Raw genomic sequence first — 21087 nt, forward strand, 5'->3', positions numbered from 1 at the left:
GGCGGGATCGGAGGTCAGCCGGGATCCTCGATCGGTTTTATCGCAGCCCTCCCTTCCCATTCCACCTCCTCCCTCCTCCCTCCTCACTCCCACTCCCACTCCCTTCCACGCCATGTCCGACACCGCTGGAAAACCCATCACCTGCAAGGCCGCTGTTTGCTGGGCCGCCGGAGAGCCCTTGAAGCTCGAGACCGTCGAGGTCGCGCCCCCAAAGGCTCACGAAGTCCGCATCCACATCCTTCACACGGGTAGGTCCACACGCGTTGATCATAGAGACGCAAAACCCCGCTGACGTCGCATCTTCTAGGCATCTGCCATACAGACGAGTACACTCGCAGCGGCAAAGATCCCGAGGCAGGTATCTTCTTCCGTCCACGGATCTAAATGTCCTGACATCATATCCCACAGGGTCTCTTCCCCGTCATTCTGGGCCATGAAGGCGGTGGGGTCGTGAGTGCTTTCAAACCCTCTCCGAGCCCTCGCATCCGTCGTACTGATCGTCTTCGATAAGGTCGAGTCGGTCGGCGAGGGCGTCACCAACGTCAAGCCTGTAATTGTCTCTTACTCACCCCATGATGTCATTATCTCATCTATGGCCCTAACCCCAGGGCGACCATGTTATTCCCCTCTACACCGCAGGTAGTTGCATCTTTCTTTTTGTGTCGTGCATAGCTCACGAACCACTTTTTCAGAATGCAGGGAGTGCAAATTCTGCAAGAGTGGCAAAACGAACTTGTGCGGTTCAGGTAGGCTCGCTACCTGCCATATACCTTCGCTGTGCTGAACCTACTCTGCAGTCCGCGCGACCCAGGGACAGGGGCTCATGCCCGACAAAAGCTCCCGCTTCACCGTCAATGGACAGGCAATCCACCACTTTGTCCGTCCAATTCTACTCGGTCGTCCGGCTACCTGTTCGCCTGACTTACACATGGACTCTTCTTAGATGGGCACTTCTACCTTCTCACAGTATACCGTCGTGGCCGACGTGTCCGTCGTCGCAGTGAACCCCGAAGCCCCACTTGAAAAAGTCTGCCTGCTTGGTTGCGGTATCACTACCGCCTGGGGCGCTGTCACTAAGTTGCCCGGGATCAGTGAGTCGCCGTAGAAACATGCCCTCAGGTTGAACCCGTTCTGACGCCGTCCCCGTCTTGCTCAGAGGACTCCAATGTCGCCGTCTTCGGCTGTGGTGCGATCGGTCTTGGCGTCATTGCGACGTCTGCCCTCGTCGGTGCGTCGCGCATCATCGCCGTCGACACCAACCCCGGCAAAGAGTCGTGGGCGCGCAAGTTTGGTGCCACGGAATTCGTCAACCCGGCGAAGCTCCCAGAGGGCACACGCATCCAGGATCATCTCGTTGAGATCACCGATGGCGGCCTGGACTTCACATTCGACGCTACCGGAAACGTGCGTCCCTTCTCTTCTCTCGAGGCCCTCCGTGTACCAATTTCAATGATCGTTCTTCTCCGTCATGCTATCAGGTTCATGTCATGCGCGCTGCGCTTGAAGCATGCCATAAGGGCTGGGGTGTCAGCACCGTCATTGGTGTCGCTGCTGCAGGCCAGGAAATCTCGACTCGTCCGTAAGTGCTTTCAGCATCAAGCTCCCGTTATCCTGTCCTCATGGGAATGCAGGTTCCAGCTGGTAACAGGTCGTACTTGGCGTGGAAGCGCCTTTGGTGGCGTTAAAGGCCGCACTGAACTTCCTGGTCTCGTCGAGGGTGAGTGCTTTCCATTCATCTCCGTGCGTTTAACGCTGTCCTCACTGCTCGTCACATGTATCCAGACTACCTCAAGGGTGCAGTGAAGATTGACGAGTACGTCACGCACCATAGGACGCTCGCGGAAATTAACAAGGGCTTCGACGATATGCATGTATGTCCTCATGTCCACTCTCCGATTGCACGGGTGTTGAGTTGCTCTCTCTGCAGGCTGGTGACTGTATCCGTTGCGTTGTCGATATGTCTTGAGGAAGCACGGCCAAGGAAGAAGTATGTGCGGGATACAAACAAATGTAGCATGAAAGGCGTAGTGAATTTGGCCGGTGGCCTGCAGACGATCTGTATGATTAGCATGCATAGGATGTATTCAGGAATGGAACGTTCGATTGCTCCGGATTTGAAGATGATATCTGGAAGTACAAGCCTTCCAGTAGCAGCTCCCTTGGGCATAGCTGACTCCTGCTTTGCTTAATGTGAAAAATAATGGAGCTTGAATATCCACAAAGAAATAAAATCCCGATATATATCCAAGAAAGTACGGTTGACGATTCTCTATACGCCCTGATCAACCATGATTCTTGGCGTCTTGTGCCCAGCCACGGCCCGCCACAACACCCTGAGTGCGAGCGCGACCTCGCCCCTCCGGACCCCCGATTTCCTCCAAAGCGACCTGATCACGGCCAGCACACAGAGGATGAACGACAAGTCCAAAAACAGCCGGCGCACGACGATTAGAGTCGGCGAGCGGTGCTCGTGGTCCGCCAGGAACGACACGAGCTGCTGGCTGCGCGCAACGACGCGCACGAGGGCCTTGAGCACGTACGACCACAGCCCCATCTCGTCGAAGTTCCAGCTCGACCCGCCGAGCGCGCGCGGGCTCCCGCGCCCAATCCCGCGCGCCCCGGGCCACGTTGGCGAAGCGCTCGCGGCGCCCGGAGAGCGCGCGGCGTATCCGCCCCACGCGTCATTTGGGTGCGATTCGAGGGTCTCGATGCGCTCCGTCAGCGCCGCGAGGTGGGCCTGCACGCTCTCGACGGCGCGCTCGAGCGCGATGCGGGAGGCGGGGCGGACGGGGAAGCTGTGCTGCCGCGCCACAAGGGGCGTGGTGGTAGCGCGGTATGTCGTGGGCTGGTTCGAGTGCGCGTGGTGGGGGTGTTGCTGCGGAGATGTGCGTTCGCGCGAATATTGGTCGCCGTAGGAAGTCGTCGTCTGTGGACGGTATAACGAGGGGACGGAGGGCGTTGAGGGGCCCGCGAAGGCGGATGGGGTTTCGAAGCCTGGATGGGGTTGGGTGGCGGGAACGGGTATCGTAGGAGGCGTCATCATCATAGAGCCAGCCATAGGCGTGCGGTATCGATGGGAGGAAAGGGATGATTGCGGGCGGTTCACTTGGCTGTGGTGATCGTGTGTGGGAGGTGCAGGGGCGCCGTCGCGAGCTTCGTCATCAGATGTTTCTTCATCAGAGGTCGTTTCAGCAGGGTAGGGCTGGCGTTGGAAGGCTTGTGGATTTGTCGTGTTGTTCAGCAGGTGTGTCGGCAGGGGTCCAGAGCGGTAAATCGAGACTAATGGTCGCTGTTCTGGCTCCCCGGAGCCTGAAGAATCGGAACCACGGGACAATGACCCTGTACCGGTCAGAGTCAGCGCTAACGCATCTGTGAAGAGATGGGATGCAGGCTTACTGCTCATCATGATGTTGGACGGGTCCCCCTCATATGACTCGAGCTCCCGCACAAGATCGCGTGCTACAGTCTTGTCCGAGTACTTGCGCAGAACCTGCGAGAGACGAACGTAAGAAAGATACGCGTTACGGCATCGTTGCGTTGATTCAGCAAACCTTGAGCAAGGCATCTACATACAGCCATTTCGCCTCGTATGGGTCCAAGTCCTTGTGCTTCGCCCAAGCATCCCTGCTCGTCAAGGGAACATGTGACATCAGTCAGCTCCCCGGCAACGAAAAAGTAGGCGTAGGACAAAAGGAGGCGTCTGACACCTACCACTTCGCTTTGCCCAGCATGTCCCATATGCCTGGACGAGGCGCCTTGACGTTCCCCACAGTGGCTATTGTAACGCCGAGCAAACATGCACAGAGGTCAAGGACTGCCAAATGGGAACATGCTTCAAGCCTAAAAAGCACCTTGCTTGTAAAGACTGCGGTGTGTTATTGTATATCTCAGTCCAGAAACGTCAGAGTAAACCGGGATAAATTCGCGCACCTGTACATCATCAGTTTCTCCTCATAATCCGTCTGAATAGGTCCCGTCTTCGGCAAGCTCTGAATGATTTCCACAGCCCGATCGAACTGGGCATCTATCAGCTCGTGCGCGTCCATGGCTTAATGGAGGAGTAATTGGGAAGAGGAGTGGGTGCTCTGTGGATGTAACAGGGCTACACCTGGATGACGAGCGGTTGCAGAATTCAGGAAGGTATAAATGATTGTTAGGAGGGTGTAGTTGCACGTGCCTGCCGGATTCGGGAGTGGGCGACAATCCGTACGTAGGCGGGTTCCGTCCAGATCAGTCCAAACCGGTGCAGCAAGGTGCGGCTGCTCATTTGCCAAAACGTCGAATAGGGTCAGTTTATCTGAAAGCCCTTTCGAACTTAGAGCTTAGATATCAGTGATATTTTTCAGGCCGGTGATGTTCACTGGTAGCAGGCGTACAGAGGTCGAGTCAATGACTACCTAGGCGCCGAAGTATATAGATGTTAGCCCAACTTATGGTCTATTGGAGTGCCGATCACCAACGTCGCGAGAATGCACCAAAGCTCTGCTAGAGTTCCCGTGGGTATAGTATTGGCTGTAGCCCTGCTAAAGTCGGGTCAGTGTCCCTCAGGCGCCCAGGCGCGTTTGTTTCTGACACGGACATCTTATTTGGATTTCCTCTGGGCACTGTTCGGATTCTCGAAGAATAAGGCCATGGAGGTCAAACACGCGTCCCGGCTTCACAAGCCGCATAGCAAATATCATCATGACTCCTCCTTCGTTCCTTCGTACGCCATGACTAGAGGGTCCCTGATATTCCGCTACTGCTGTTGCATTGACGCGATGGTTGAGCGCACAATGGCGTTTCAGGACGGATGGTCCGGCATTCCTTTCTACCGGGTTCACGCCAGCGAGTTTCCTGCACGGCAGCAGACTCAAAATAAGGGGCCGACGTACTACAAGATCCAACTGGGCGTTGAGTGCTGTGGCCTAAGATGATCCGTGTTGATGCCTTCGATAGGTACTAGTATAGAGTCAGTTGCCGTCAGTTGCCTGTCAAGTCGATAGCAAGTATACCATCGTTGTGTTGGATAGCCTGTTGAACAAGTGATATGACTGCTCTGGCGGTGATGGTTGCAGCCAAACCTGTTGTATTCGTCCTTGCTGCCGCCCACCCACTTCACTTCAAGCAGAGGCTACCTCTAGTCAAGGCGGGCGTGCCCTTACAGCCGTACGAGAATAGACGGAGAATGGAGTCCGGCCATGTTGGGGTATAAGGCTTGACTAGATACGCGTCCTCACACCAAGTGGTCTACGACCCGTCTCCGTCCGATGCCATTGCTATCCGTGAGGAACATGGCGAAATCTGTTGTGGGAAGAGAATTCACGGTGGTGTATGTGAGGTTCCCTGCATCCACGAATACTTCAAAGCTCCCCGTATTCGTTCCTCCCGTTTACTGACTGCCTTGCCTATCGCGACGATGATTTGTGTCAGTAAAGGGGACAAAAGGCAGGTGCGAACAAACGAAGAGGTGACCGAACAGTTGCGACTCACCTCGCCATATCAGCTTCCCCCATGCTTTGCCGTGCGAGCCCTCTTGCTTGAGTGAAGCCCTCGTCACCTGCCAATAGCTGCCAGCAATTCCCTTTGGCCCCCACCGTGTCTGATGAACTTTCTGGCCCACCCCGTCATTCGGATACCGTGAGAGCACCTGGAAAAGGTTCCCTGGCCGTGATGAAAGACTGGACGGAAGCTTAGACGGGAGCAGGCGCTGGAGGGCCTTTGAAATGGCGGCTGTTTGCGACATGGGGTTGTTGCGGGTTGTTGGAGGACAACCTGCAGAGAAATCGAAATTGGCGTGTTCAAACTCCGACACCTCTTCGACGCGGTCATGCAGGCAGCACGCTCCACTCTGCGACGAAGCAGCATCCCTCTCCGACGCTGTCCTCGTCGTGCCATTTCATCGGCGACTGCTGTAGAGACAGATGACTGCGCCATTCCCGTGCGGCCAACGTGGTCGGTCCACGAACTATTGTCTTCTTATGCCAAACCTACTATCTCTCCTGCCACCCTTGCTCATCTTCACCGCCTCTCGGCTCTAACACCCCCGGATGAAGGGTCCCAAGAGCACCGGACGTTGACGACGGAATTGGAGGAGCTGATCAAGCTGGTCGAGGCTGTGAGGACTGCAAATCTCGGCGGTTCTAATACTCCAAAGGACGAGACTGGCATCCCTGACGGACGCATTTGGCCGGAAAACATAGGTATCGATATTCAGAGCCGGCAGGAACTTCAGAAGGAATTTGGTGATGGGCGTCGACTCTTAGCACATGCTACAAGGACGGAGCGTGGCCTATACTTGGTGGAGAATGACAGAAGCAACATGAAGTGAGGGTGCATTTGTTCCAATCATATTTCAACGCGATTGAAACTCGTACCAGACCATGATAGTTTGCAGATGCATAGCATAGATCATGGACATTGGCGCGCCTTAATACTACACTACTCTTACGGTGAACGTTGGCAGGCATACTCCCATATACTCCCTCATTCCGAATCGCATTTGTCTGTGCGGCAATGTCCGGCGGCAATAAGTCCGATGCACGTTGAGACCACTTGCCGAGCATCACGTTGGCGACGGTATTTTTTTGTGTAGTAAGGTCTCTTCTCCGTATTTGCTCGCAGATAACGACGCCCTAGGGTGCTTCACGTGTATGTTCCAGGTGATGAGCTGCCCTTGACCAGGACGCGTTTAGAACAGTGCCAAGACCATCGCGGGGCTACATCTGGCTACATGATAAGAGACTCTTCCATCTGCTCTTCGTTGATCTTGCTCCGTTGAGCATGCGGGCTCCGATTGATGAACATCTGGAGAGCTTGATTGTGAACACTCGTCGAGTGCCAGCAACCATGCGCCCTCATGCGCCTCGCTTGTCTTAGCCCAGTTTGGTCGGATCCATGCTTGAACAAGTTCTTCCGAGCTACTCATCGTGTGCTCCAGTGGTCCGGTTGATTTTAACACTTCTGGGTGGAGCATGCGCTGCCCCTTGGCTCGGACGCCGTCAACCTTGTATAAAAGCCCTCCCAACGCAACCAGAATCTTCAGCAAGCTCTACCCAGCTCCTGCTGAACCTTCACTGACTTCACTCGGACTTATCATTTAATCATGCTCTTCTCCAGTGCTGTTGCTTTCCTCCTGGGCTCTACCTTTGCCCTGGCAGGTCCACTCGCGTCGAACAAGACCATCACCCGTTGCGGTACCTTCATCAGCGACGAGGCTCTCATTGCCGCTGAGGCCCACTTCGCCAAGCACAAAGTTGTGTCCTCCCTTTCCGCCAATGCTGCCTCCTTCAGCATTCCCGTGTACTTCCACGTCGTCAGCGAGGACAGCACCGCCAGCGGTGGTAACATCCCGTGAGTATCCTTTACCTCCACTTTCGTTGTCCGTTTATTGACCGAAACGTCCTTGCAGTGACTCCCAGATCACCAGCCAGATCTCTACTTTGAACTCGGATTACTCCGGCAGCGGTCTTACATTCTCTCTCGCTGCCACGACCCGCACGGTCAACTCCGATTGGTTCAACAACGCCGGTCCCGACTCCTCGCAGCAGGATGCCATGAAGAAGGCTCTTCGCAAGGGTGGCGCGACCGCGCTCAACCTGTACTCGGTTGGGTACGTGATCGACATATGTTCTCCTCGACAAGCAACTTGACGTGTCGTGTTTTAGTTTCACCTCAGGTACCGGTGAAGGTCTCCTCGGATACTCTACCTTCCCCTCCGACTACTCCAGCGCCCCCACCGACGACGGTGTTGTTTTCCTCTTCTCCTCTGTCCCCGGCGGCAGCACCACCAACTACAACGAGGGCAAGGTTAGCATTGCAGCTTTTCCAACTTCTAGGGCTCGGCTGACGGTATCCCTTCGCTAGACTGTTACCCACGAGGTCGGTCACTGGGTTGGTCTCTACCACACTTTCCAGGGCGGTTGCTCCGGCTCTGGTGACAGCGTCAGCGACACCCCCGCTGAGGCTTCCGCCGCCTCTGGATGCCCCACCGGCCGTGACACATGCTCCAGCAGCGGTGTCGACCCCATCCACAACTACATGGACTACTCCTACGACAGCTGCATGAACCAGTTCACTGCTGGTACGTTGATCTGCGACCAGTCATGGGAAACAGCAAACTCATCTCTGGTCCATTTTTCACAGGCCAAATCACCCGTCTCCAGGGCCAGATCTCCACCTACCGTGGCATCAGCGTCTAAAAGTCGAGCTTCAGACTCAGCGTTCAGTACTCCGTGCCGTGCTCATGTAGTATTAGTCCATCTATTAGAGTCGGACAGCCACATTTCACGAACATCTGTACTCATGTAGGCTATGTATCGAATTCAACTGGATTCTAGGGCAAAAACAAGCAAATGCTTTGAGAGTGCTCCGTGCTGTGACAAGGCAAGTTTTGCTTCTTTGGCATATATTCATATGTCGAAACTAGAGCAAGACATCAACCTCATCGCTCAAGGGATCAAGCAAGCGCTTTGGCTAAGGACAAGAAAACAATTGCAGTAAAATTACAGATGATATATATAATGATCACTAAACAAGTCAAACAATAAGCGCTTTGTGGCCACCGGTGGAACCAAAACCTCCCTCGCCACGGGCTGTTGCATCCAGGTCCTACACGAGGATCAGCTGCATGCAGCGTGCTAATCAAGCGAGAGTGGGACTTACCTCAACTTCAAGGACGTCTGGCGTAATGATTCGCTCGAGAACGAGTTGAGCCACGCGGTCTCCTTCTTCGACTATTTGGAAGCGGCAAGAGCATGTGAACACGGGTGAGTCTGATCAGAGCGTGAGGGGCAAGACAGACCTGTGAAGTCTTGATCGGAGAGGTTGAAAAGAAGGACGAAGACGATGCCGCGGTAATCTGCGTCTATGACACCTGCACCGGTGTCAATCATGAATTTGGATGCTAGAAAAGCTGTAAGACAGAGCTGAAGTGGTTTCTGTGGTAAGATCGCGCACCTAATCCGCTACGAGGTGCGACGCGTCCGTAGGTTCCCGCGGGTACAGCGATGGAGAGTTGCGTGTCGACAAGAGCCTTGCCACGCGCTGGTATAATTTTCTTCTCGGCACTGCATAATGAAAACGCGTCAATAGGGACAGGAGAGAAGCATAGCCCTGACGCGCACCTGTACAAGTCATAGCCAGCAGCGAGGGCAGACCCACGCGTTGGCAACTTTGCCTTGGCCGACAGGCGCTTTATGAGTAGGTTCGAGGTAGAAGGAGTGTCAACGTCTTCAGCGTCGACAGAATATCTACGTCTTTTTATGGTTGGAGTGTTGGTCATTGCTGGCTTTGTTGAAGGAAGTCAACGGATCCGGGCGAGGTTTATATCGAGACGCGTTGACGCGTCAACTCCGCTCGGAAGTTTCCGCTTTCATCAGTTACAGCGATCGAGTCAGGACGCCCACGGCATCATTTCTCTTGATTTTATTGTCGTGACATCAGACCTTTCTCTGTTGTTGGCCATCATGAGCAAGCATCCTTCGTCATCTGGAGGGCAGCTTTCCTTAGACCTCTTCCTCGTCTCAAAGACGCGTAATGTGAAGGAAAACGTCGCGCCCTCGGCATCGTCCAAGAGGAAGAGACTACCGAAGGATGATGACGACCATGGCGACCCTCCTTTCAAGAAAGACAAAGAGCAGAAGAAAGTCCAGATTCCTCGTGGGGAGAAACGTGGTGCTCGTAAGCCACTCGCTTTGGCCTCAGACATGGACAAAGCATATTCACCTTCATATAAAGGGTCGACCCCTCTCCTACATTCCAGGACAGTAGGAGGCTTGCAGACCCCATTATCCTACGGGGACACTCCGATGGCGAGATCGAAAAACAAGTCTACCACCAAAGTGGTTCGCACTGTCCAAGTACTCCACACTGTGTCACTTAGATTCTATCATACTGACCTAGTCATAGCCTGCGCCATTTCCGTTGCCGTCGCCGCCACAGATCACGGCTCCAGAACTTGCACATATAAGGCGCGAGTTCTTGGCATCCGAAGAGGCTCGGTTCAACGTCGCGTCCACCAGTAAAGCAGGAACACTTCATACCCCGTCTCTACCAAGACGTAAACGGCTGCGCAGAAACTCAAGTCCGACATCTCCAGTGGAGCGTGGATTGACCTTTAGTCGCCAGCATCGCGCACTCTTCACGCCAGAATCCCAACACGTCGTTCCGTCCTCTCAGCCATCGCTAGACGGTCGAGGCGACGGTACTTCTGAGGACCCTTTCACTGATTCACGAGCGCGTCCGTCTTCACGCCCCTTTGACTTCGATATGCTCCCTTCTCCTTCAATACCATCGTCGACATATGAGTCTAGTGTACCTCGGACTAGTCTTTTCAAGGTTCCACTTTCTCCCTTGCGACTTGATCTAGGTCAAGGTGTCCGGGGATGGAGCACTACAGATGAACAGAAGAATGATAATGCCGAATCACCTGTTCGCTGGAATGAGGAAACGATACCATCCTCTCAGAGCCAGTATCCAGTAATGGGATCGTCGCCCGTACGTCCCACAAAGCCGCCTGCGTTGAGGACTCCGCAACATCACAGCAACGACATTGTGCTCACATCCCAGAGCCAAGAGAAAGAATTGGTCCTACCTAAGGAGGGCAATCACTTCGTCCCTTCTCACTGGCAAGCGCAGAATATCAATGCGGAACAGAGGTACGCGTATACATAGGCTTCGTGTGCTTGTCATAACACTTTGATAACAGCGGACATAGTTCTTCGTTAAGCTCTCCGTTGTCGCCTTTGTCACTTTCCGGTGACTTCCAGCCGTTCCGTCCTCCGATCAAGCCTCCGCCTCAGTTGATCGGACAGCCCTCACGGGTTACAAGCGCGGGCGTTTCACAGCCTGACTTGCAACTTCAACACTGCAGCTATGATAGCTCGCAGACCGAGCCGGATTCTCAAGCCATATCATACTATTATCCGTCCCAGGCTCATTCTCCCGTCTTACAGCCCCATACCCCGCTCCAAGCCATTTCCTTCAATGGAGTTCCTATTCAACATCGGTTGGGTACATATGGCAGGAAGGATCAGTCTACACATTCTGTTGGACATATGGGGAGCCGAAAAGCAACAGAGAAAGACACTGCACCCGTTTCTGACGAAGAGGGCGCAGACATTGGCCCTACGCGCTCTTCTGCGAAATCGCCATCTGACACCGCGAATCCGCAACTCGACCCGGTCACTTCTCCAGTTCAGGGCCAGCCACATCTCCATATGTCTGTACGCGATGACCTCTCGAACTCTCGAACTACCAGCCCTTCACGCCCCGCTGCCTTCCAGATCCCCAGGAAAATGGTGAACAAGATGGTTGACATAATTGAAAGGCTTGACGCGATGAACTCTCAAGAGCTCGACGGGAGTTTGGCCTTGAGCGATGTATCTTCCGGTGGCTCAATGCTTGAATTCGAATCCCTTCCTTCCGTCTGGGGCGACCTCATCAACGACTCAAGCTCGGATCTCAGTGACGTTGATCACACTACGCGCGACGGCTAAGGTAATTTTTCTTCATGTATCTTGCTTCAGGTTCTTGGACTGTTTTCAGCTGTTATTTTTTCTTGCATTCGCTCACACGCATGGCTTTCGGTCTCTTCGCACATCCGTCACTGCTCTCTAGTCGCAAACATCATGTAGCATAGCATATCACGGCGTCTAGTTATGTTGGATTCGTACGCATATATGAGTATTTTTCGGTCTCTATTTGGAATCGAGCTCGAACGCCTAGTGATTGATGTTGGCCGTGCTGCCTCCAACCGTACGTATATCCTCCTGCGCCTTTTCTACTTGCTCGATTACTGCCTTCACGTCTTGAGGTTCCTCGGGGTGTCCCAATGCGTTGGGTGGCACGACAGGTGTTAGCAGCTTCCCATCGTCCATGACTTTGTCGCCGAAGGCTTCGCCAAGCTCCTCCAGCGTGAGATGTGCCGTCTCGGGGTATACGAAATACACGAAAACGCCTGAGATGGCACAGAAACCGAGGAGGAGGAAGTAGTACCCTCCGTGAATGGCTGAGAAGAGAGGCGGGGTGATGAAGGCGATGATAAAGTTGAAGATCCAGTTGGAAATTGTCGACAACGCCATACCCTTTGCGCGTGCACGAAGAGGGAAGATCTCTGCACCGAGCAACCAAGGCGTTGGACCCCAACTGCCATATGATGAGCACGTGCCCAACGTTCCGGAAGTAAGGTCGAGACTTACGTTGCGCCAAAGAAAAACAGGTAGATACACACAGCGGTGAAAATGCCGTTGGCGGCTGGCATCCTTACAGGACCTTCGGGAAGACTGTCAGAGTAAAACTGCAGCCCGCCGATGGCTGCAAGTGACGCCACCAAAGCTGCGCTTCCGAAAAGCAAGAAGAACCTCCTGCCCCACTTGTCAATATAGAACATAGTTGGAACAGTCCCCGCACAATAGATGAGCGCGCACGCGCCAGAATAGAGTAGTGCTTTAGAGACGGTGAAGCCGGCGCGTGTCAGGTTTGTGGGTAGAAAGTACAAGATTGCGTTGATCCCGTTGAGCTGGGCAAACATCTGACAGGTGATGCCGACGACGCTGCGGCGCGTGTACTGTTTGAAGAGCTGCGCCCAAGACGCCTGACCAAACGTGTCTTCGTAGGCGATCGCCGCGACGATCTCGGCGTAGCTTTTTTGGATTTCAGGTTCCATGGGGTCGCCGTGTCCCGTGAGATCGGCGAGCGCACATAGCCCTTCCTCCTTGAATCCGTTCTTGATGAGCCAACGAGGTGTCTCGGGGAGGACAAAGGTCCACAAAATAAGGATGAATGCCATGACAGCTTGAATGATGTAGGGCCCACGCCACGCGATCTCGCTAGGCATAGCAAAGAAGAACCCGTAGCCGACCCACGCAGAGAGCACATAGCCACCGTTGAGGCAAAGATATTCGATGGACACGAAGACACCCCGAGCATGGCCAGGCGCAATCTCACATTGCAAGACGGGCACAGTCATAGAGAGCATACCGACGGCGACGCCCTGGATGCACCGACCTACAATAAGCGTTGCAAGGTTTGGAGCAAACATCTGGATGAAGGAAGCAAAAAAATAAATGACGGCGCCTATGCGAACAGACATGCGTCGGCCAAGGATGTCGCAGACGTATGCCGCACCCATCGCGGATATAGCAGCGGTGATATTCAGACAAGCGACCGTGATGGCTGTGATGTTCAGGCCTGGTTCAGTCGAGCGAAAGGTTACGAAGGTGACGTCGCTCACCCAACACGGTTGGATTCACGCCACTGTGACCAGCTTGTATTTGATCCAACGTAACTACCTTCTTAAACATCCTCTTGATGAAGGCGGGCTGAACCTGGTTGGCCGCAATTACACCTTGGCTGTACCCAAACATAGCATCACCGAGAGATGCTAGCGCAGACGACGCGGCGAGGAGCGGCCTGCCAACCATCCATCGAGGATAGCGGACTGTATATGTGGTAGGTTTCAGATGATCCATGCCAACTGAAAGTGAAGAACGGTGGTATCGGAGGGAGGACGAGGACCGAACAAGTGGTGCAACGTCGATTCTGTTAGGAGAGCATTACGAGGTGGACCAGGCCAGAAATCCGGCCAGCCAGCCATCCGCGATGAGTACATTGAGGTTTCGCGGACTGGACGTGAACGCGATTCAGTCTTAGAGTAGAAAGGAGCAGAACGGAGGAGCCAGGCTCGATCGACAACTCGTACTTCTGTGACCCACAAAGATTAGTATCAAGACTATGATCATTCGAATACATATGTGAACAGGCGGATATTGTACACACGCCTTATCTCCTCTGAATACTGCGGAGATGACCGTCGTGACTGGGCAGAAATACATATCCGCCCATTCCGTGTAAGGAATCGATAGCTAACTGCGAGTGATACCACTCGTGATGCATTCGGATCTGTTCTGGCCGCTTCATTCCGCCGCAGTGCTGTTGAACCAACGGGTAATGTGAAAATCTGATGTGCGAAGTGAGTGAGTTCAGCAAACGGGAGTAAACGGGATATGATACGAGAGGCGACGTTGGTGAGGAAGGACAGCGACCGGGCGGGGGACTCGGAGAGAAGCGGAGGACCGGAGACGGAGGTCGAGCCAACGCTGTGGGTCTGAGCGCTGGCGGCACAACCCGACACTTATCTTATCTCGGTCAATTTATAGACCCTCGGAGAGCACGTCCGAGTCTACAATTCGCCCTCCTCCTCTCGACCCCTCACTCAAAATGCCTGGCCGCCTCCAATACAAGGTCTGTCGCCGTCAAACATGTCTCTGAACGTCTACTGAAGTTTATGCATCAGTCTGCTATCGTTACCGGTGCTGGATCGTACGCCCATCGCATCTCAGTCCCGAACGATGCAAACCTGACTCGATTGCATGTGCAGCGGCATCGGCCTCGAAACAAGCATTCTCTTCGCACAAGAGGGTGCGAATGTGCTGCTCGTCGATATCAACCTCGAAGCAGCAGAAAAAGCGGCTGCCCTCATCGCTCAGAAGTCTCCGAACGTCAAGGCGATCGCCGCCAAAGCAGATGTCGGCAAGGAGGCGGATATCAAGGCAGCTGTAGACAAGGCAGTGAAGGAATTCGGCCGATTGGACGTGATAGTGCGCGATTTTTATTGCGGGCACGATATCTAAGGCTAACCTATAGACCTTCCTTACCTCTTAGTTCAATAATGCCGGTGAGGACAAATGACCTTCCATCTCGCCCCACTTACAGATCCCAGGCGTCTTTCAGGAATAATGCATCCGGCAGACGACAACGCTCTCAACACAGAAGAACGCATCTGGGATTTGACCATGCAGATCAATGTTAAGGGTGTCTGGTGGGGCTGCAAGTACGCTATTCTGGCCATGCGCGAAAACCCTACGGATGCGTCCAAGGGCTTGCATGTCGGCGGAAGCATCATCAACACTGCCAGCTTTGTCGCATCGATGGGCGCTGCTACTCCCCAGCTTGCATGTAGGTGGTTCGCATCCGCATGACCGACTCGCTCCAAACTAATGATCGTAAACTGTAAACAGACACATCATCGAAGGTCAGTCTCTTGCAAGGGTTCTGTGAATTAATCTGAACGTGCGCTTTGACAGGGCGCTGTGCTTGCGATGACGCGCGAGCTCGCTATGATCCACGCTCGTGAGGGCATCCGCGTGAACAGTGTTAGCCCGTAAGCCGCACTCGAATACATCGCACATCCTCTGATGCTAATATTTGCATCTCCGACAGCGGTCCTTTGAAGACTCGTCAGTACTTTTGATTTCCAACTCACAATCCAACTAAATGTCATGCACGTAGCCCTCCTCATGGACTTCCTTGACACACCTGAGAAGCGCGACCGCCGTCTGACCCATCTACCAATGGGTCGTTTCGGCGAAGCAGTCGAAGTCGCCAAAGCAACTTTATTCTGTGCGTCTTTCGCGCGTTGCATATCTGATCACAGAACTTACCGATCCTCCCTCACGGGCAGTGGCTACGGACGAAAGCAGCTACATGACGGTATGAGTCTTGATACAGCCAGCATCCTTTTGACTCACATTATATGATTTCCAGGGCATCGATGTCAAGGTGGACGGCGGTTTGACATCAGCATATGTGACTGCCCTTGGGGAGCCCGTCCTCCCTCCTCCCTCTAGCCTCGTTTAAGACACTGGGGATTGAGCTGGGTCATATGAAGGAGTATAATTAATTGAAGTTCTCATATCCTGTTGTAGTACACAAAATCTTAGAAATTAGCATCTTGCATCGCACACAAGAGTGAGGCATTGATGTTGGAGTCACATAAGTTACTTTGTACGACTAAGGCTACTCTCGGACAAGGCAAGAATTTTTATTGATCATGATCAAGTCTTCCACAGACAGTCGAGGCATATGAAAACATTGTAGATGATCAAGCCTTCCACTCCGTAAGCAAAGCACAAATGCAGTACACAGTCACCGCATAGCAGGTAGCAAGAAAGGTCCGTTGTACTCACATCAATGTAATCTCAGACAAGGAACTGACACGCAAATGAAGCACCGGCGAAGGACGAGGAGTAGTAATCGGTGGACTGAATTATAAGGCCTTAGCCCTTTTCTTGTCGCCCTCGATCTTCCTGATCCTTGCGAGTTCTTTCCCGACATCATTGGTGAGCTGCTTGTGCAGCTCGGGCCTGTAGCCCAGCATGAAAAGGACTTCTAGGTGGACAAAGAACGGAGCCAAAACCACAGCTGCGTTTGACGAAGGAGAATACGGGTACGATGAGATGAGGTCAATATTAGGTGTAAGGGAAAACAGACCTCCGATGAGGTTGTCCAGAAGGGCAGGAGCGCGCTTCTCTGCGAAACCATGACCGACAAACTGTGCGATCCAGGAGACGGCGTGCAGCAAGGCCGCGATCGTGATATTGTCAGCCTTCTTTGAGAAGGAAATCGCGGTCAACAGAGATACGATCATCTGCGGAGTGTACAAGAACTATGGAGCATCTTTGTTAGCGCTGACTAACGCAAGATGACGAGAGCGCTTACTGCGGCGACGGGATCGAGGACAAAGTAGTACGCAAGGTAGATGGCGGCGTGGACGGCGGCGACGTTGAAGTCGAAAAGCAGGTAGTCGTTGAACTTATGGGCGACGGCAGGGAAAAAGTCTGGGACAGGGAGAGTGCTGCTGAGTACTTGGAACGACCTAGAGATTCGGACATAAAGCTTTGGTCGGGAGATGGACGTTATGCACGTACCATAGGAGAAGGGGAACACAGATGATATGAATGTTCACATTGGTGGGGTTCGAGTGGTACGCTCCGTAGAAGGTCAACTGTATGGAAGAGAGCGTTGAGCTCCGGCGCGGTTTCTCTTTGATCAAAGGAGATTAAATACTCGCTTGTTTTCGGACATCAAACAAGCTAGAAATGGGCATGATGTCGACCAAGAGATGTCGTAGAGAGGTACAAAGAGGTAAACTTTATAATGCTTGTCTGCTGGCGACGGTAGTGGGGGAACCGGTTAAGTATGATGGAGGAGAGGGGGAAAGATCATTGCAGAATCATATGCAGGCTCAGCGCCGGTCACTTAAGGAGCTGTGCGTGATGTCCAGTGCTGGCTAGAGTCGCCTCGCCGTCTCTCACCGTCACTCGCCTATGTTGCTGGTGTATCCTGTGTTCCAAAAAAGTAATCTATCCACCGAAGACACAATGTACTTCCCCAGATGCCGGCAAGACAATCAAGCCTCTGGAGAACAACGAAGACGAGGGGCTGATTTCACGTCATGCATCACGTGGCCACATCCACGTAGACCGGAGTTGTAGGTGGTTCACCGCGCTGCTCATACCTCCATGGTCCGTTCAACAATAATCGTCCGGGCTTCAGATGCTCTTCCCCTCGCTGCCAGTGTAGACGATGAGCAGGTATGTTCTTTGTTCCCCGTTGCGTGTCCGCGTATGCTCACGCCCCTACTACAGACTGAGAACGCACTCCAAGAGCACAAACAACAGGCCAAGCTCATCTTCCGCCGAATAACGCCCAATTCAGAACCTCGACTCTCAATAGAGAGCGGGGCTTACTCTCTTCAGTGCGCAGCCTTCACTCGTGCGCGTTCAAGCGGGAGCTGAGTGATTCGTTGCTGTTGCGCGCCTCTCAGCTACCTCATCGCGGACAATGTCGTGTATCTGACCATAGCGGAGAAGTCATATCCCCGAAAACTCGCGTTCTCGTACTTGGACGAACTTTCCAAAGAGTTTGCAACATCATACGGTCCGAAGGTCGAAACCGTGCGGAGACCCTACGCATTTGTGGGCTTCGGTGAGTCGCGCCGCCTCATACGTTCCGAACACTATAATTGAGTGCCCTGGTGATACAGATACTTTCATGTCCAAGACGGCTCGTCTTTACAGTGATACACGGACGGCCAGTGCAGCAGCAGGCGGCTCGAGTCTTGACCATATAAATGACGACCTACAAGACGTGACAAGAATCATGACGAAGAACATGGAGGAGCTGTTGTGGAGAGGCGATTCACTAGACCGTGTGTTTTTCATGATGATGTCGGTCTGTCGGTCACTTACATGTATTTGTCGACAGGAATGTCACATTTGTCGAACTCACTTCGATCAGAGTCAGAAAAATACCGCAAGGCGGCGCGGAACATCAACTTCCAAGCTATGTTGCGTCAGTATGCTCCTCTGGCCGGCGTCGTCTTTCTCATCATCATCCTGCTCTGGTGGAGGTTTTCGTGAATGTCTGGAGCAGGGCTTCTTTGACCGGTGGGCGTCAGTACTTATAGCGCTTTCAGTACATAGACTGGATACGCGACTGCAGTTGTCAGTGTGCACTTTGTCCATTACGTTCTTATTCACCTTCTCTGTAAAAGTGTGGGGTCTGAGACTCACGTGAGTGCAAGGATCTTATCGGGGGGCAGGCATTGTTTTTCAATAGGTGCCTGCAGGGTACATAAGTAGCGAAGCAGAAGACGTTATCATCAGAACGATCTGCTTATGGTCCATCGCTACACGAGGCAGCTCCATCGTTCCATCGCTGCTGTAAACCCTTGATCTCCATCCACGACGAGCACACACTCTCCATCCGTTCTCTCCTCCTACCATGGCCATGTACGGTTCTAATGCCGCCCCCTACCCCAGCCCACACGCGAGTCCTATGATGCAGCAGCCGCAACTGCAGCCCTACAGCCCGCCGAGCGGTCAGATCCAGCCGGGGCAGATAACCTATACGACGACGTCGACGCCTGATGGCAGGATCACTTACCATCCGTTCAAGTTTGTCGTCAATGACTTTTGCTTCCGTGAGCATAGCGCTAACAGGCCGTGTATGGATCGATCAGAGCTGTGCCTGCCAGGTATGTGCTGCTCGGATTCATCGATTGACAGCCATTTCAACCCTGCGGTCTCTTGCTTCATTCATTGTTTCTTAGTTATCAAACCGCGAACGGGGTAGTCAGCGGTATCCAATGGATCCCTGCGGAAGCAACCAGTGTATTGCCTGCCGGAGCTCAGCCAGCTAGTGCCGTATATCATGCCCATTTCTCTCCGTTTGCTCTCTTGGCTGAACTGCGATCTAGGATTTTGCTGCATCATGGAACCGACCTGGTTCTGGAGACAAAGCCATGAGAGAATGGTATGCCCTTGATTTATCCATTTACCTGTTCTGCCTCGTGCAGGCCTGCCCTTCAAGCTCTGACGTCATATGTGCAATCAGGCAGAAGGATGAAGAGAGGCGTCGCAGGCGCGAAGAGAAGGAAGCCGCGAAACGCGTTGCCCAGTGGGAAAAAGACCGCCGCGACCGTGACGGAGACCGTCATGCCCGTGAAAAGGACGCTCGTAGTGGACGCAGACTCAGCAACTATTCCACTGTCTCAGGACCGGGCAGTGGGCCGTACATGCCGTATGGTGCAGTCCATCCATCGGCTGTGGCTGATCTAGAAACCCGCTTTGAAGGCGTCGATATTGGTCGAAGGGATTACGACAATCAACGTGAAAGCAAGCACAGGCGAAAGAGCGGTGTGTACGCTGATGGGTACGCGGCAGGTGCCCCGGGTCACCCCGTATCCTCTGGGTACACTCCTGGTGGATTCCCAGCTGCAAATCGTGCCTCCTCTCCCTACGCTCCTCCAGGTGCCTTTCCTCCTCCGTCCCCCAGTAGGCCGGCCGCAGAACTCGGAGGATACGCCGGAAATCCCGTGTACCCTGGATATCCGTCGTCTCCAGGACGCGTTGGTGGAGATGCATACCAGTCCTCAGCTGCCCCGTACCAACGTGCGGCTTCGCCCTATCAGCGTGCAGCGTCGCCGTACCAGCGAGCAGCTTCTCCGTACCAGAGAGCAGCTTCTCCATTCCATGCTCCCCCTGCACCGGTCCCAAATGCGTACCATGATCGCTCTAGAGCTCCGTCTCCAATGCCCACCCCTGCTGGCCCCTACGGAGCACCCCGCTCGCGGGCACCTTCCCCGATCCCTGGCGCTGTGGGTCCTTATGGAGCACCTCGCTCTAGAGCTCCTTCACCGAACCCTTACGGTGGGCGCTCAAGGGCTCCGTCGCCTATACCAGGTGCATCTCCCGCATTCCCTCAGCCCACCGTTGGAAGCCGTGCTCCTCCCTCTCCTCGCCCGTCACCTCGTGTGGGCGGCGGCGGCCTACCGTCTTATGCGCAAGAACAGCCGCTTCTGACGCCCCCCGATGGTTTCTCTCGCCCGCCAAACTTGGCGCAGTCGTACACCTGGTTCGATATCATGAAGATCCAGGACATGGATCTGTTCTTCGAAACGATGCCTCGTATGCCTTTGGTACTTGTCCCTCACGATGTCTATCATGAGGATTGGATCAGGTTCATGCAGGTTTGTTTCGCATGCATGGCTTGTGTAATTGTCAGCTGCTGATCGAGTGCGACTCAGGATCTCACCCTCGCCTGGGCCGGAAAGCTGCCTACTGTTGACCCTACCCGTCACTCACAGAGACGGTCTGCCATGACCGCCGAACTCATTGACCTTTGGAACACCTCGTTCTTCCAGCAACGCGGGGTCGAAGTGGTGCTCTTCAAGGGTCGCGAACGCCGTTCTGGTCCGGCCATAGGGACCATCGAATCTCGCCTCCCCACTTTCGACGACAGCGACTCCATCTCTTCCTCCTCCTCGTCGAGTGATGACTCTGACCTCTCGGGCGACGACAAGTACGGCAGGGCCGGGCCCTATGGTCCCTATGCCCGCCCCACTGATCCGTACTCGGCGGAGCTCAGAGAAGCACAGCGAAGGACGCGCGAGAAGAAATCGGAAAAGAAGCGAAGGGAGAAGGAGAAGAAGGCAAGGAGGAAGGCTCGCGAGAGGGAGAAGACTTACTCCCTCTACCTCACCTGCGTCAACCAACGAGACGGCGCACTTGGTGTGCAGTTCTAAACGTGTGGCCAACGACCACACTGTTAACGAAGGATCGCCGGCGATCTTTGACAAGTTTTGAAAGGCTATCTTTTTTCTTTCTGTCCTCAATTCTACTCGTGATTTTGGACTGCCCTTTCTTTGTTACCCGCCTGTGAACGTTGTAAACTTTGTTTGTACCAAACATTCCAAGCAAAGAAAGGTGGATGTATGTATGTACTATGAACCGAATCTTTGAGTCCTCATCATATGTTGCTGTT

The 21087-nt window shown here is 53.7% G+C and overlaps 14 protein-coding genes across 14 annotated transcripts; 8 read left to right on the plus strand and 6 right to left on the minus strand.

The window, feature by feature from the left end:
* Positions 1 to 82: 82 nt before the first annotated feature.
* HETIRDRAFT_439094 (uncharacterized protein) lies at positions 83 to 2565 on the plus strand. Its single transcript, XM_009545651.1, has 13 exons — positions 83 to 248; positions 308 to 354; positions 409 to 450; positions 512 to 550; positions 609 to 639; positions 693 to 746; positions 798 to 877; positions 944 to 1091; positions 1157 to 1404; positions 1479 to 1579; positions 1632 to 1717; positions 1783 to 1871; positions 1928 to 2565. Exons 1-13 carry the CDS (start codon positions 113 to 115, stop codon positions 1964 to 1966), a joined length of 1140 nt encoding a protein of 379 aa, XP_009543946.1. The 5' UTR covers positions 83 to 112; the 3' UTR covers positions 1967 to 2565.
* HETIRDRAFT_472785 (uncharacterized protein) lies at positions 2013 to 4046 on the minus strand (the record flags this gene model as incomplete). The annotated part of the gene is made up of 7 exons (XM_009545652.1): positions 2013 to 2333; positions 2388 to 3339; positions 3397 to 3490; positions 3552 to 3624; positions 3712 to 3775; positions 3852 to 3865; positions 3931 to 4046. The coding sequence occupies 7 exons, from the start codon at positions 4044 to 4046 to the stop codon at positions 2270 to 2272; spliced, it is 1377 nt and encodes a 458-aa protein (XP_009543947.1). The 3' UTR covers positions 2013 to 2269.
* A 1255-nt stretch (positions 4047 to 5301) lies between these two features.
* HETIRDRAFT_170757 (uncharacterized protein) lies at positions 5302 to 5725 on the minus strand (the record flags this gene model as incomplete). Its single annotated transcript, XM_009545653.1, has 2 exons — positions 5302 to 5387; positions 5473 to 5725. 2 exons carry the CDS (start codon positions 5723 to 5725, stop codon positions 5302 to 5304), a joined length of 339 nt encoding a protein of 112 aa, XP_009543948.1.
* A 162-nt stretch (positions 5726 to 5887) lies between these two features.
* On the plus strand, positions 5888 to 6298 carry HETIRDRAFT_243175 (uncharacterized protein; the record flags this gene model as incomplete). Its single annotated transcript, XM_009545654.1, has 1 exon — positions 5888 to 6298. A coding segment is annotated over one exon (411 nt), but the record flags the coding sequence as incomplete, so codon positions are not given.
* A 736-nt stretch (positions 6299 to 7034) lies between these two features.
* Positions 7035 to 8321, plus strand: HETIRDRAFT_62980 (Metallo peptidase M43B, zinc-dependent metalloprotease, pappalysin-like protein). Its single transcript, XM_009544988.1, has 5 exons — positions 7035 to 7332; positions 7391 to 7591; positions 7647 to 7788; positions 7846 to 8062; positions 8125 to 8321. Exons 1-5 carry the CDS (start codon positions 7085 to 7087, stop codon positions 8178 to 8180), a joined length of 864 nt encoding a protein of 287 aa, XP_009543283.1. The 5' UTR covers positions 7035 to 7084; the 3' UTR covers positions 8181 to 8321.
* A 196-nt stretch (positions 8322 to 8517) lies between these two features.
* On the minus strand, positions 8518 to 9262 carry HETIRDRAFT_425693 (uncharacterized protein; the record flags this gene model as incomplete). Its single annotated transcript, XM_009545655.1, has 5 exons — positions 8518 to 8589; positions 8644 to 8714; positions 8783 to 8884; positions 8938 to 9047; positions 9105 to 9262. 5 exons carry the CDS (start codon positions 9260 to 9262, stop codon positions 8518 to 8520), a joined length of 513 nt encoding a protein of 170 aa, XP_009543950.1.
* Positions 9263 to 9398: 136 nt separating this feature from the next.
* On the plus strand, positions 9399 to 10329 carry HETIRDRAFT_146827 (uncharacterized protein; the record flags this gene model as incomplete). Its single annotated transcript, XM_009545656.1, has 3 exons — positions 9399 to 9660; positions 9718 to 9839; positions 9889 to 10329. Coding segments are annotated over exons 1-3 (777 nt in total), but the record flags the coding sequence as incomplete, so codon positions are not given.
* Positions 10330 to 10904: 575 nt separating this feature from the next.
* On the minus strand, positions 10905 to 13981 carry HETIRDRAFT_34746 (major facilitator superfamily). The gene is made up of 3 exons (XM_009544874.1): positions 13214 to 13981; positions 12180 to 13155; positions 10905 to 12126 (listed from the first exon to the last, which is right to left on the minus strand). The coding sequence occupies exons 1-3, from the start codon at positions 13449 to 13451 to the stop codon at positions 11703 to 11705; spliced, it is 1638 nt and encodes a 545-aa protein (XP_009543169.1). The 5' UTR covers positions 13452 to 13981; the 3' UTR covers positions 10905 to 11702.
* On the minus strand, positions 13214 to 13981 carry HETIRDRAFT_433171 (uncharacterized protein; the record flags this gene model as incomplete). Its single annotated transcript, XM_009545657.1, has 1 exon — positions 13214 to 13981. A coding segment is annotated over one exon (264 nt), but the record flags the coding sequence as incomplete, so codon positions are not given.
* Positions 13450 to 13632, plus strand: HETIRDRAFT_415974 (uncharacterized protein; the record flags this gene model as incomplete). The annotated part of the gene is made up of 1 exon (XM_009546296.1): positions 13450 to 13632. The coding sequence occupies one exon, from the start codon at positions 13450 to 13452 to the stop codon at positions 13630 to 13632; it is 183 nt and encodes a 60-aa protein (XP_009544591.1).
* A 218-nt stretch (positions 13982 to 14199) lies between the features above and the next one.
* On the plus strand, positions 14200 to 15618 carry HETIRDRAFT_425696 (uncharacterized protein; the record flags this gene model as incomplete). Its single annotated transcript, XM_009545658.1, has 11 exons — positions 14200 to 14223; positions 14276 to 14301; positions 14360 to 14579; positions 14644 to 14656; positions 14713 to 14937; positions 15000 to 15013; positions 15066 to 15142; positions 15202 to 15218; positions 15271 to 15381; positions 15443 to 15471; positions 15526 to 15618. 11 exons carry the CDS (start codon positions 14200 to 14202, stop codon positions 15616 to 15618), a joined length of 849 nt encoding a protein of 282 aa, XP_009543953.1.
* Positions 15619 to 15731: 113 nt separating this feature from the next.
* On the minus strand, positions 15732 to 16968 carry HETIRDRAFT_439100 (uncharacterized protein). Its single transcript, XM_009545659.1, has 5 exons — positions 16832 to 16968; positions 16689 to 16765; positions 16480 to 16636; positions 16252 to 16426; positions 15732 to 16182 (listed from the first exon to the last, which is right to left on the minus strand). Exons 1-5 carry the CDS (start codon positions 16865 to 16867, stop codon positions 16028 to 16030), a joined length of 600 nt encoding a protein of 199 aa, XP_009543954.1. The 5' UTR covers positions 16868 to 16968; the 3' UTR covers positions 15732 to 16027.
* A 314-nt stretch (positions 16969 to 17282) lies between these two features.
* HETIRDRAFT_312209 (uncharacterized protein) lies at positions 17283 to 18182 on the plus strand (the record flags this gene model as incomplete). The annotated part of the gene is made up of 5 exons (XM_009545660.1): positions 17283 to 17354; positions 17409 to 17518; positions 17588 to 17748; positions 17807 to 17971; positions 18028 to 18182. The coding sequence occupies 5 exons, from the start codon at positions 17283 to 17285 to the stop codon at positions 18180 to 18182; spliced, it is 663 nt and encodes a 220-aa protein (XP_009543955.1).
* A 364-nt stretch (positions 18183 to 18546) lies between these two features.
* Positions 18547 to 21074, plus strand: HETIRDRAFT_458116 (uncharacterized protein; the record flags this gene model as incomplete). Its single annotated transcript, XM_009545661.1, has 6 exons — positions 18547 to 18719; positions 18785 to 18799; positions 18875 to 18968; positions 19022 to 19077; positions 19159 to 20293; positions 20351 to 21074. 6 exons carry the CDS (start codon positions 18547 to 18549, stop codon positions 20846 to 20848), a joined length of 1971 nt encoding a protein of 656 aa, XP_009543956.1. The 3' UTR covers positions 20849 to 21074.
* Between the last annotated feature and the right edge of the window lie 13 nt (positions 21075 to 21087).

Source organism: Heterobasidion irregulare (genome assembly GCF_000320585.1).
Source record: "Heterobasidion irregulare TC 32-1 unplaced genomic scaffold scaffold_03, whole genome shotgun sequence".
NCBI lineage: Eukaryota > Fungi > Basidiomycota > Agaricomycetes > Russulales > Bondarzewiaceae > Heterobasidion > Heterobasidion irregulare.

Bases quoted from the DNA above. Each gene is read 5' to 3' on its own strand.
- HETIRDRAFT_439094 (XM_009545651.1), top strand. From the start codon at position 113: ATGTCCGACACCGCTGGAAAACCCATCACCTGCAAGGCCGCTGTTTGC. The intron at 551-608 runs GTAATTGTCTCT...CCCTAACCCCAG, and splicing joins GCGTCACCAACGTCAAGCCT to GGCGACCATGTTATTCCCCT. The intron at 1,092-1,156 runs GTGAGTCGCCGT...CGTCTTGCTCAG, and splicing joins CACTAAGTTGCCCGGGATCA to AGGACTCCAATGTCGCCGTC.
- HETIRDRAFT_62980 (XM_009544988.1), top strand. From the start codon at position 7,085: ATGCTCTTCTCCAGTGCTGTTGCTTTCCTCCTGGGCTCTACCTTTGCC. The intron at 7,592-7,646 runs GTACGTGATCGA...GTCGTGTTTTAG, and splicing joins CTCAACCTGTACTCGGTTGG to TTTCACCTCAGGTACCGGTG. The intron at 8,063-8,124 runs GTACGTTGATCT...CATTTTTCACAG, and splicing joins CATGAACCAGTTCACTGCTG to GCCAAATCACCCGTCTCCAG.
- HETIRDRAFT_34746 (XM_009544874.1), bottom strand. From the start codon at position 13,451: ATGGATCATCTGAAACCTACCACATATACAGTCCGCTATCCTCGATGG. The intron at 13,156-13,213 runs GTGAGCGACGTC...TGAACATCACAG, and splicing joins CGTGAATCCAACCGTGTTGG to CCATCACGGTCGCTTGTCTG. The intron at 12,127-12,179 runs GTAAGTCTCGAC...ATCATATGGCAG, and splicing joins CTGTTTTTCTTTGGCGCAAC to TTGGGGTCCAACGCCTTGGT.
- HETIRDRAFT_439100 (XM_009545659.1), bottom strand. From the start codon at position 16,867: ATGCCCATTTCTAGCTTGTTTGATGTCCGAAAACAA. The intron at 16,427-16,479 runs GTAAGCGCTCTC...GATGCTCCATAG, and splicing joins TCCTCGATCCCGTCGCCGCA to TTCTTGTACACTCCGCAGAT. The intron at 16,183-16,251 runs GTCTGTTTTCCC...CGTCAAACGCAG, and splicing joins TCTGGACAACCTCATCGGAG to CTGTGGTTTTGGCTCCGTTC.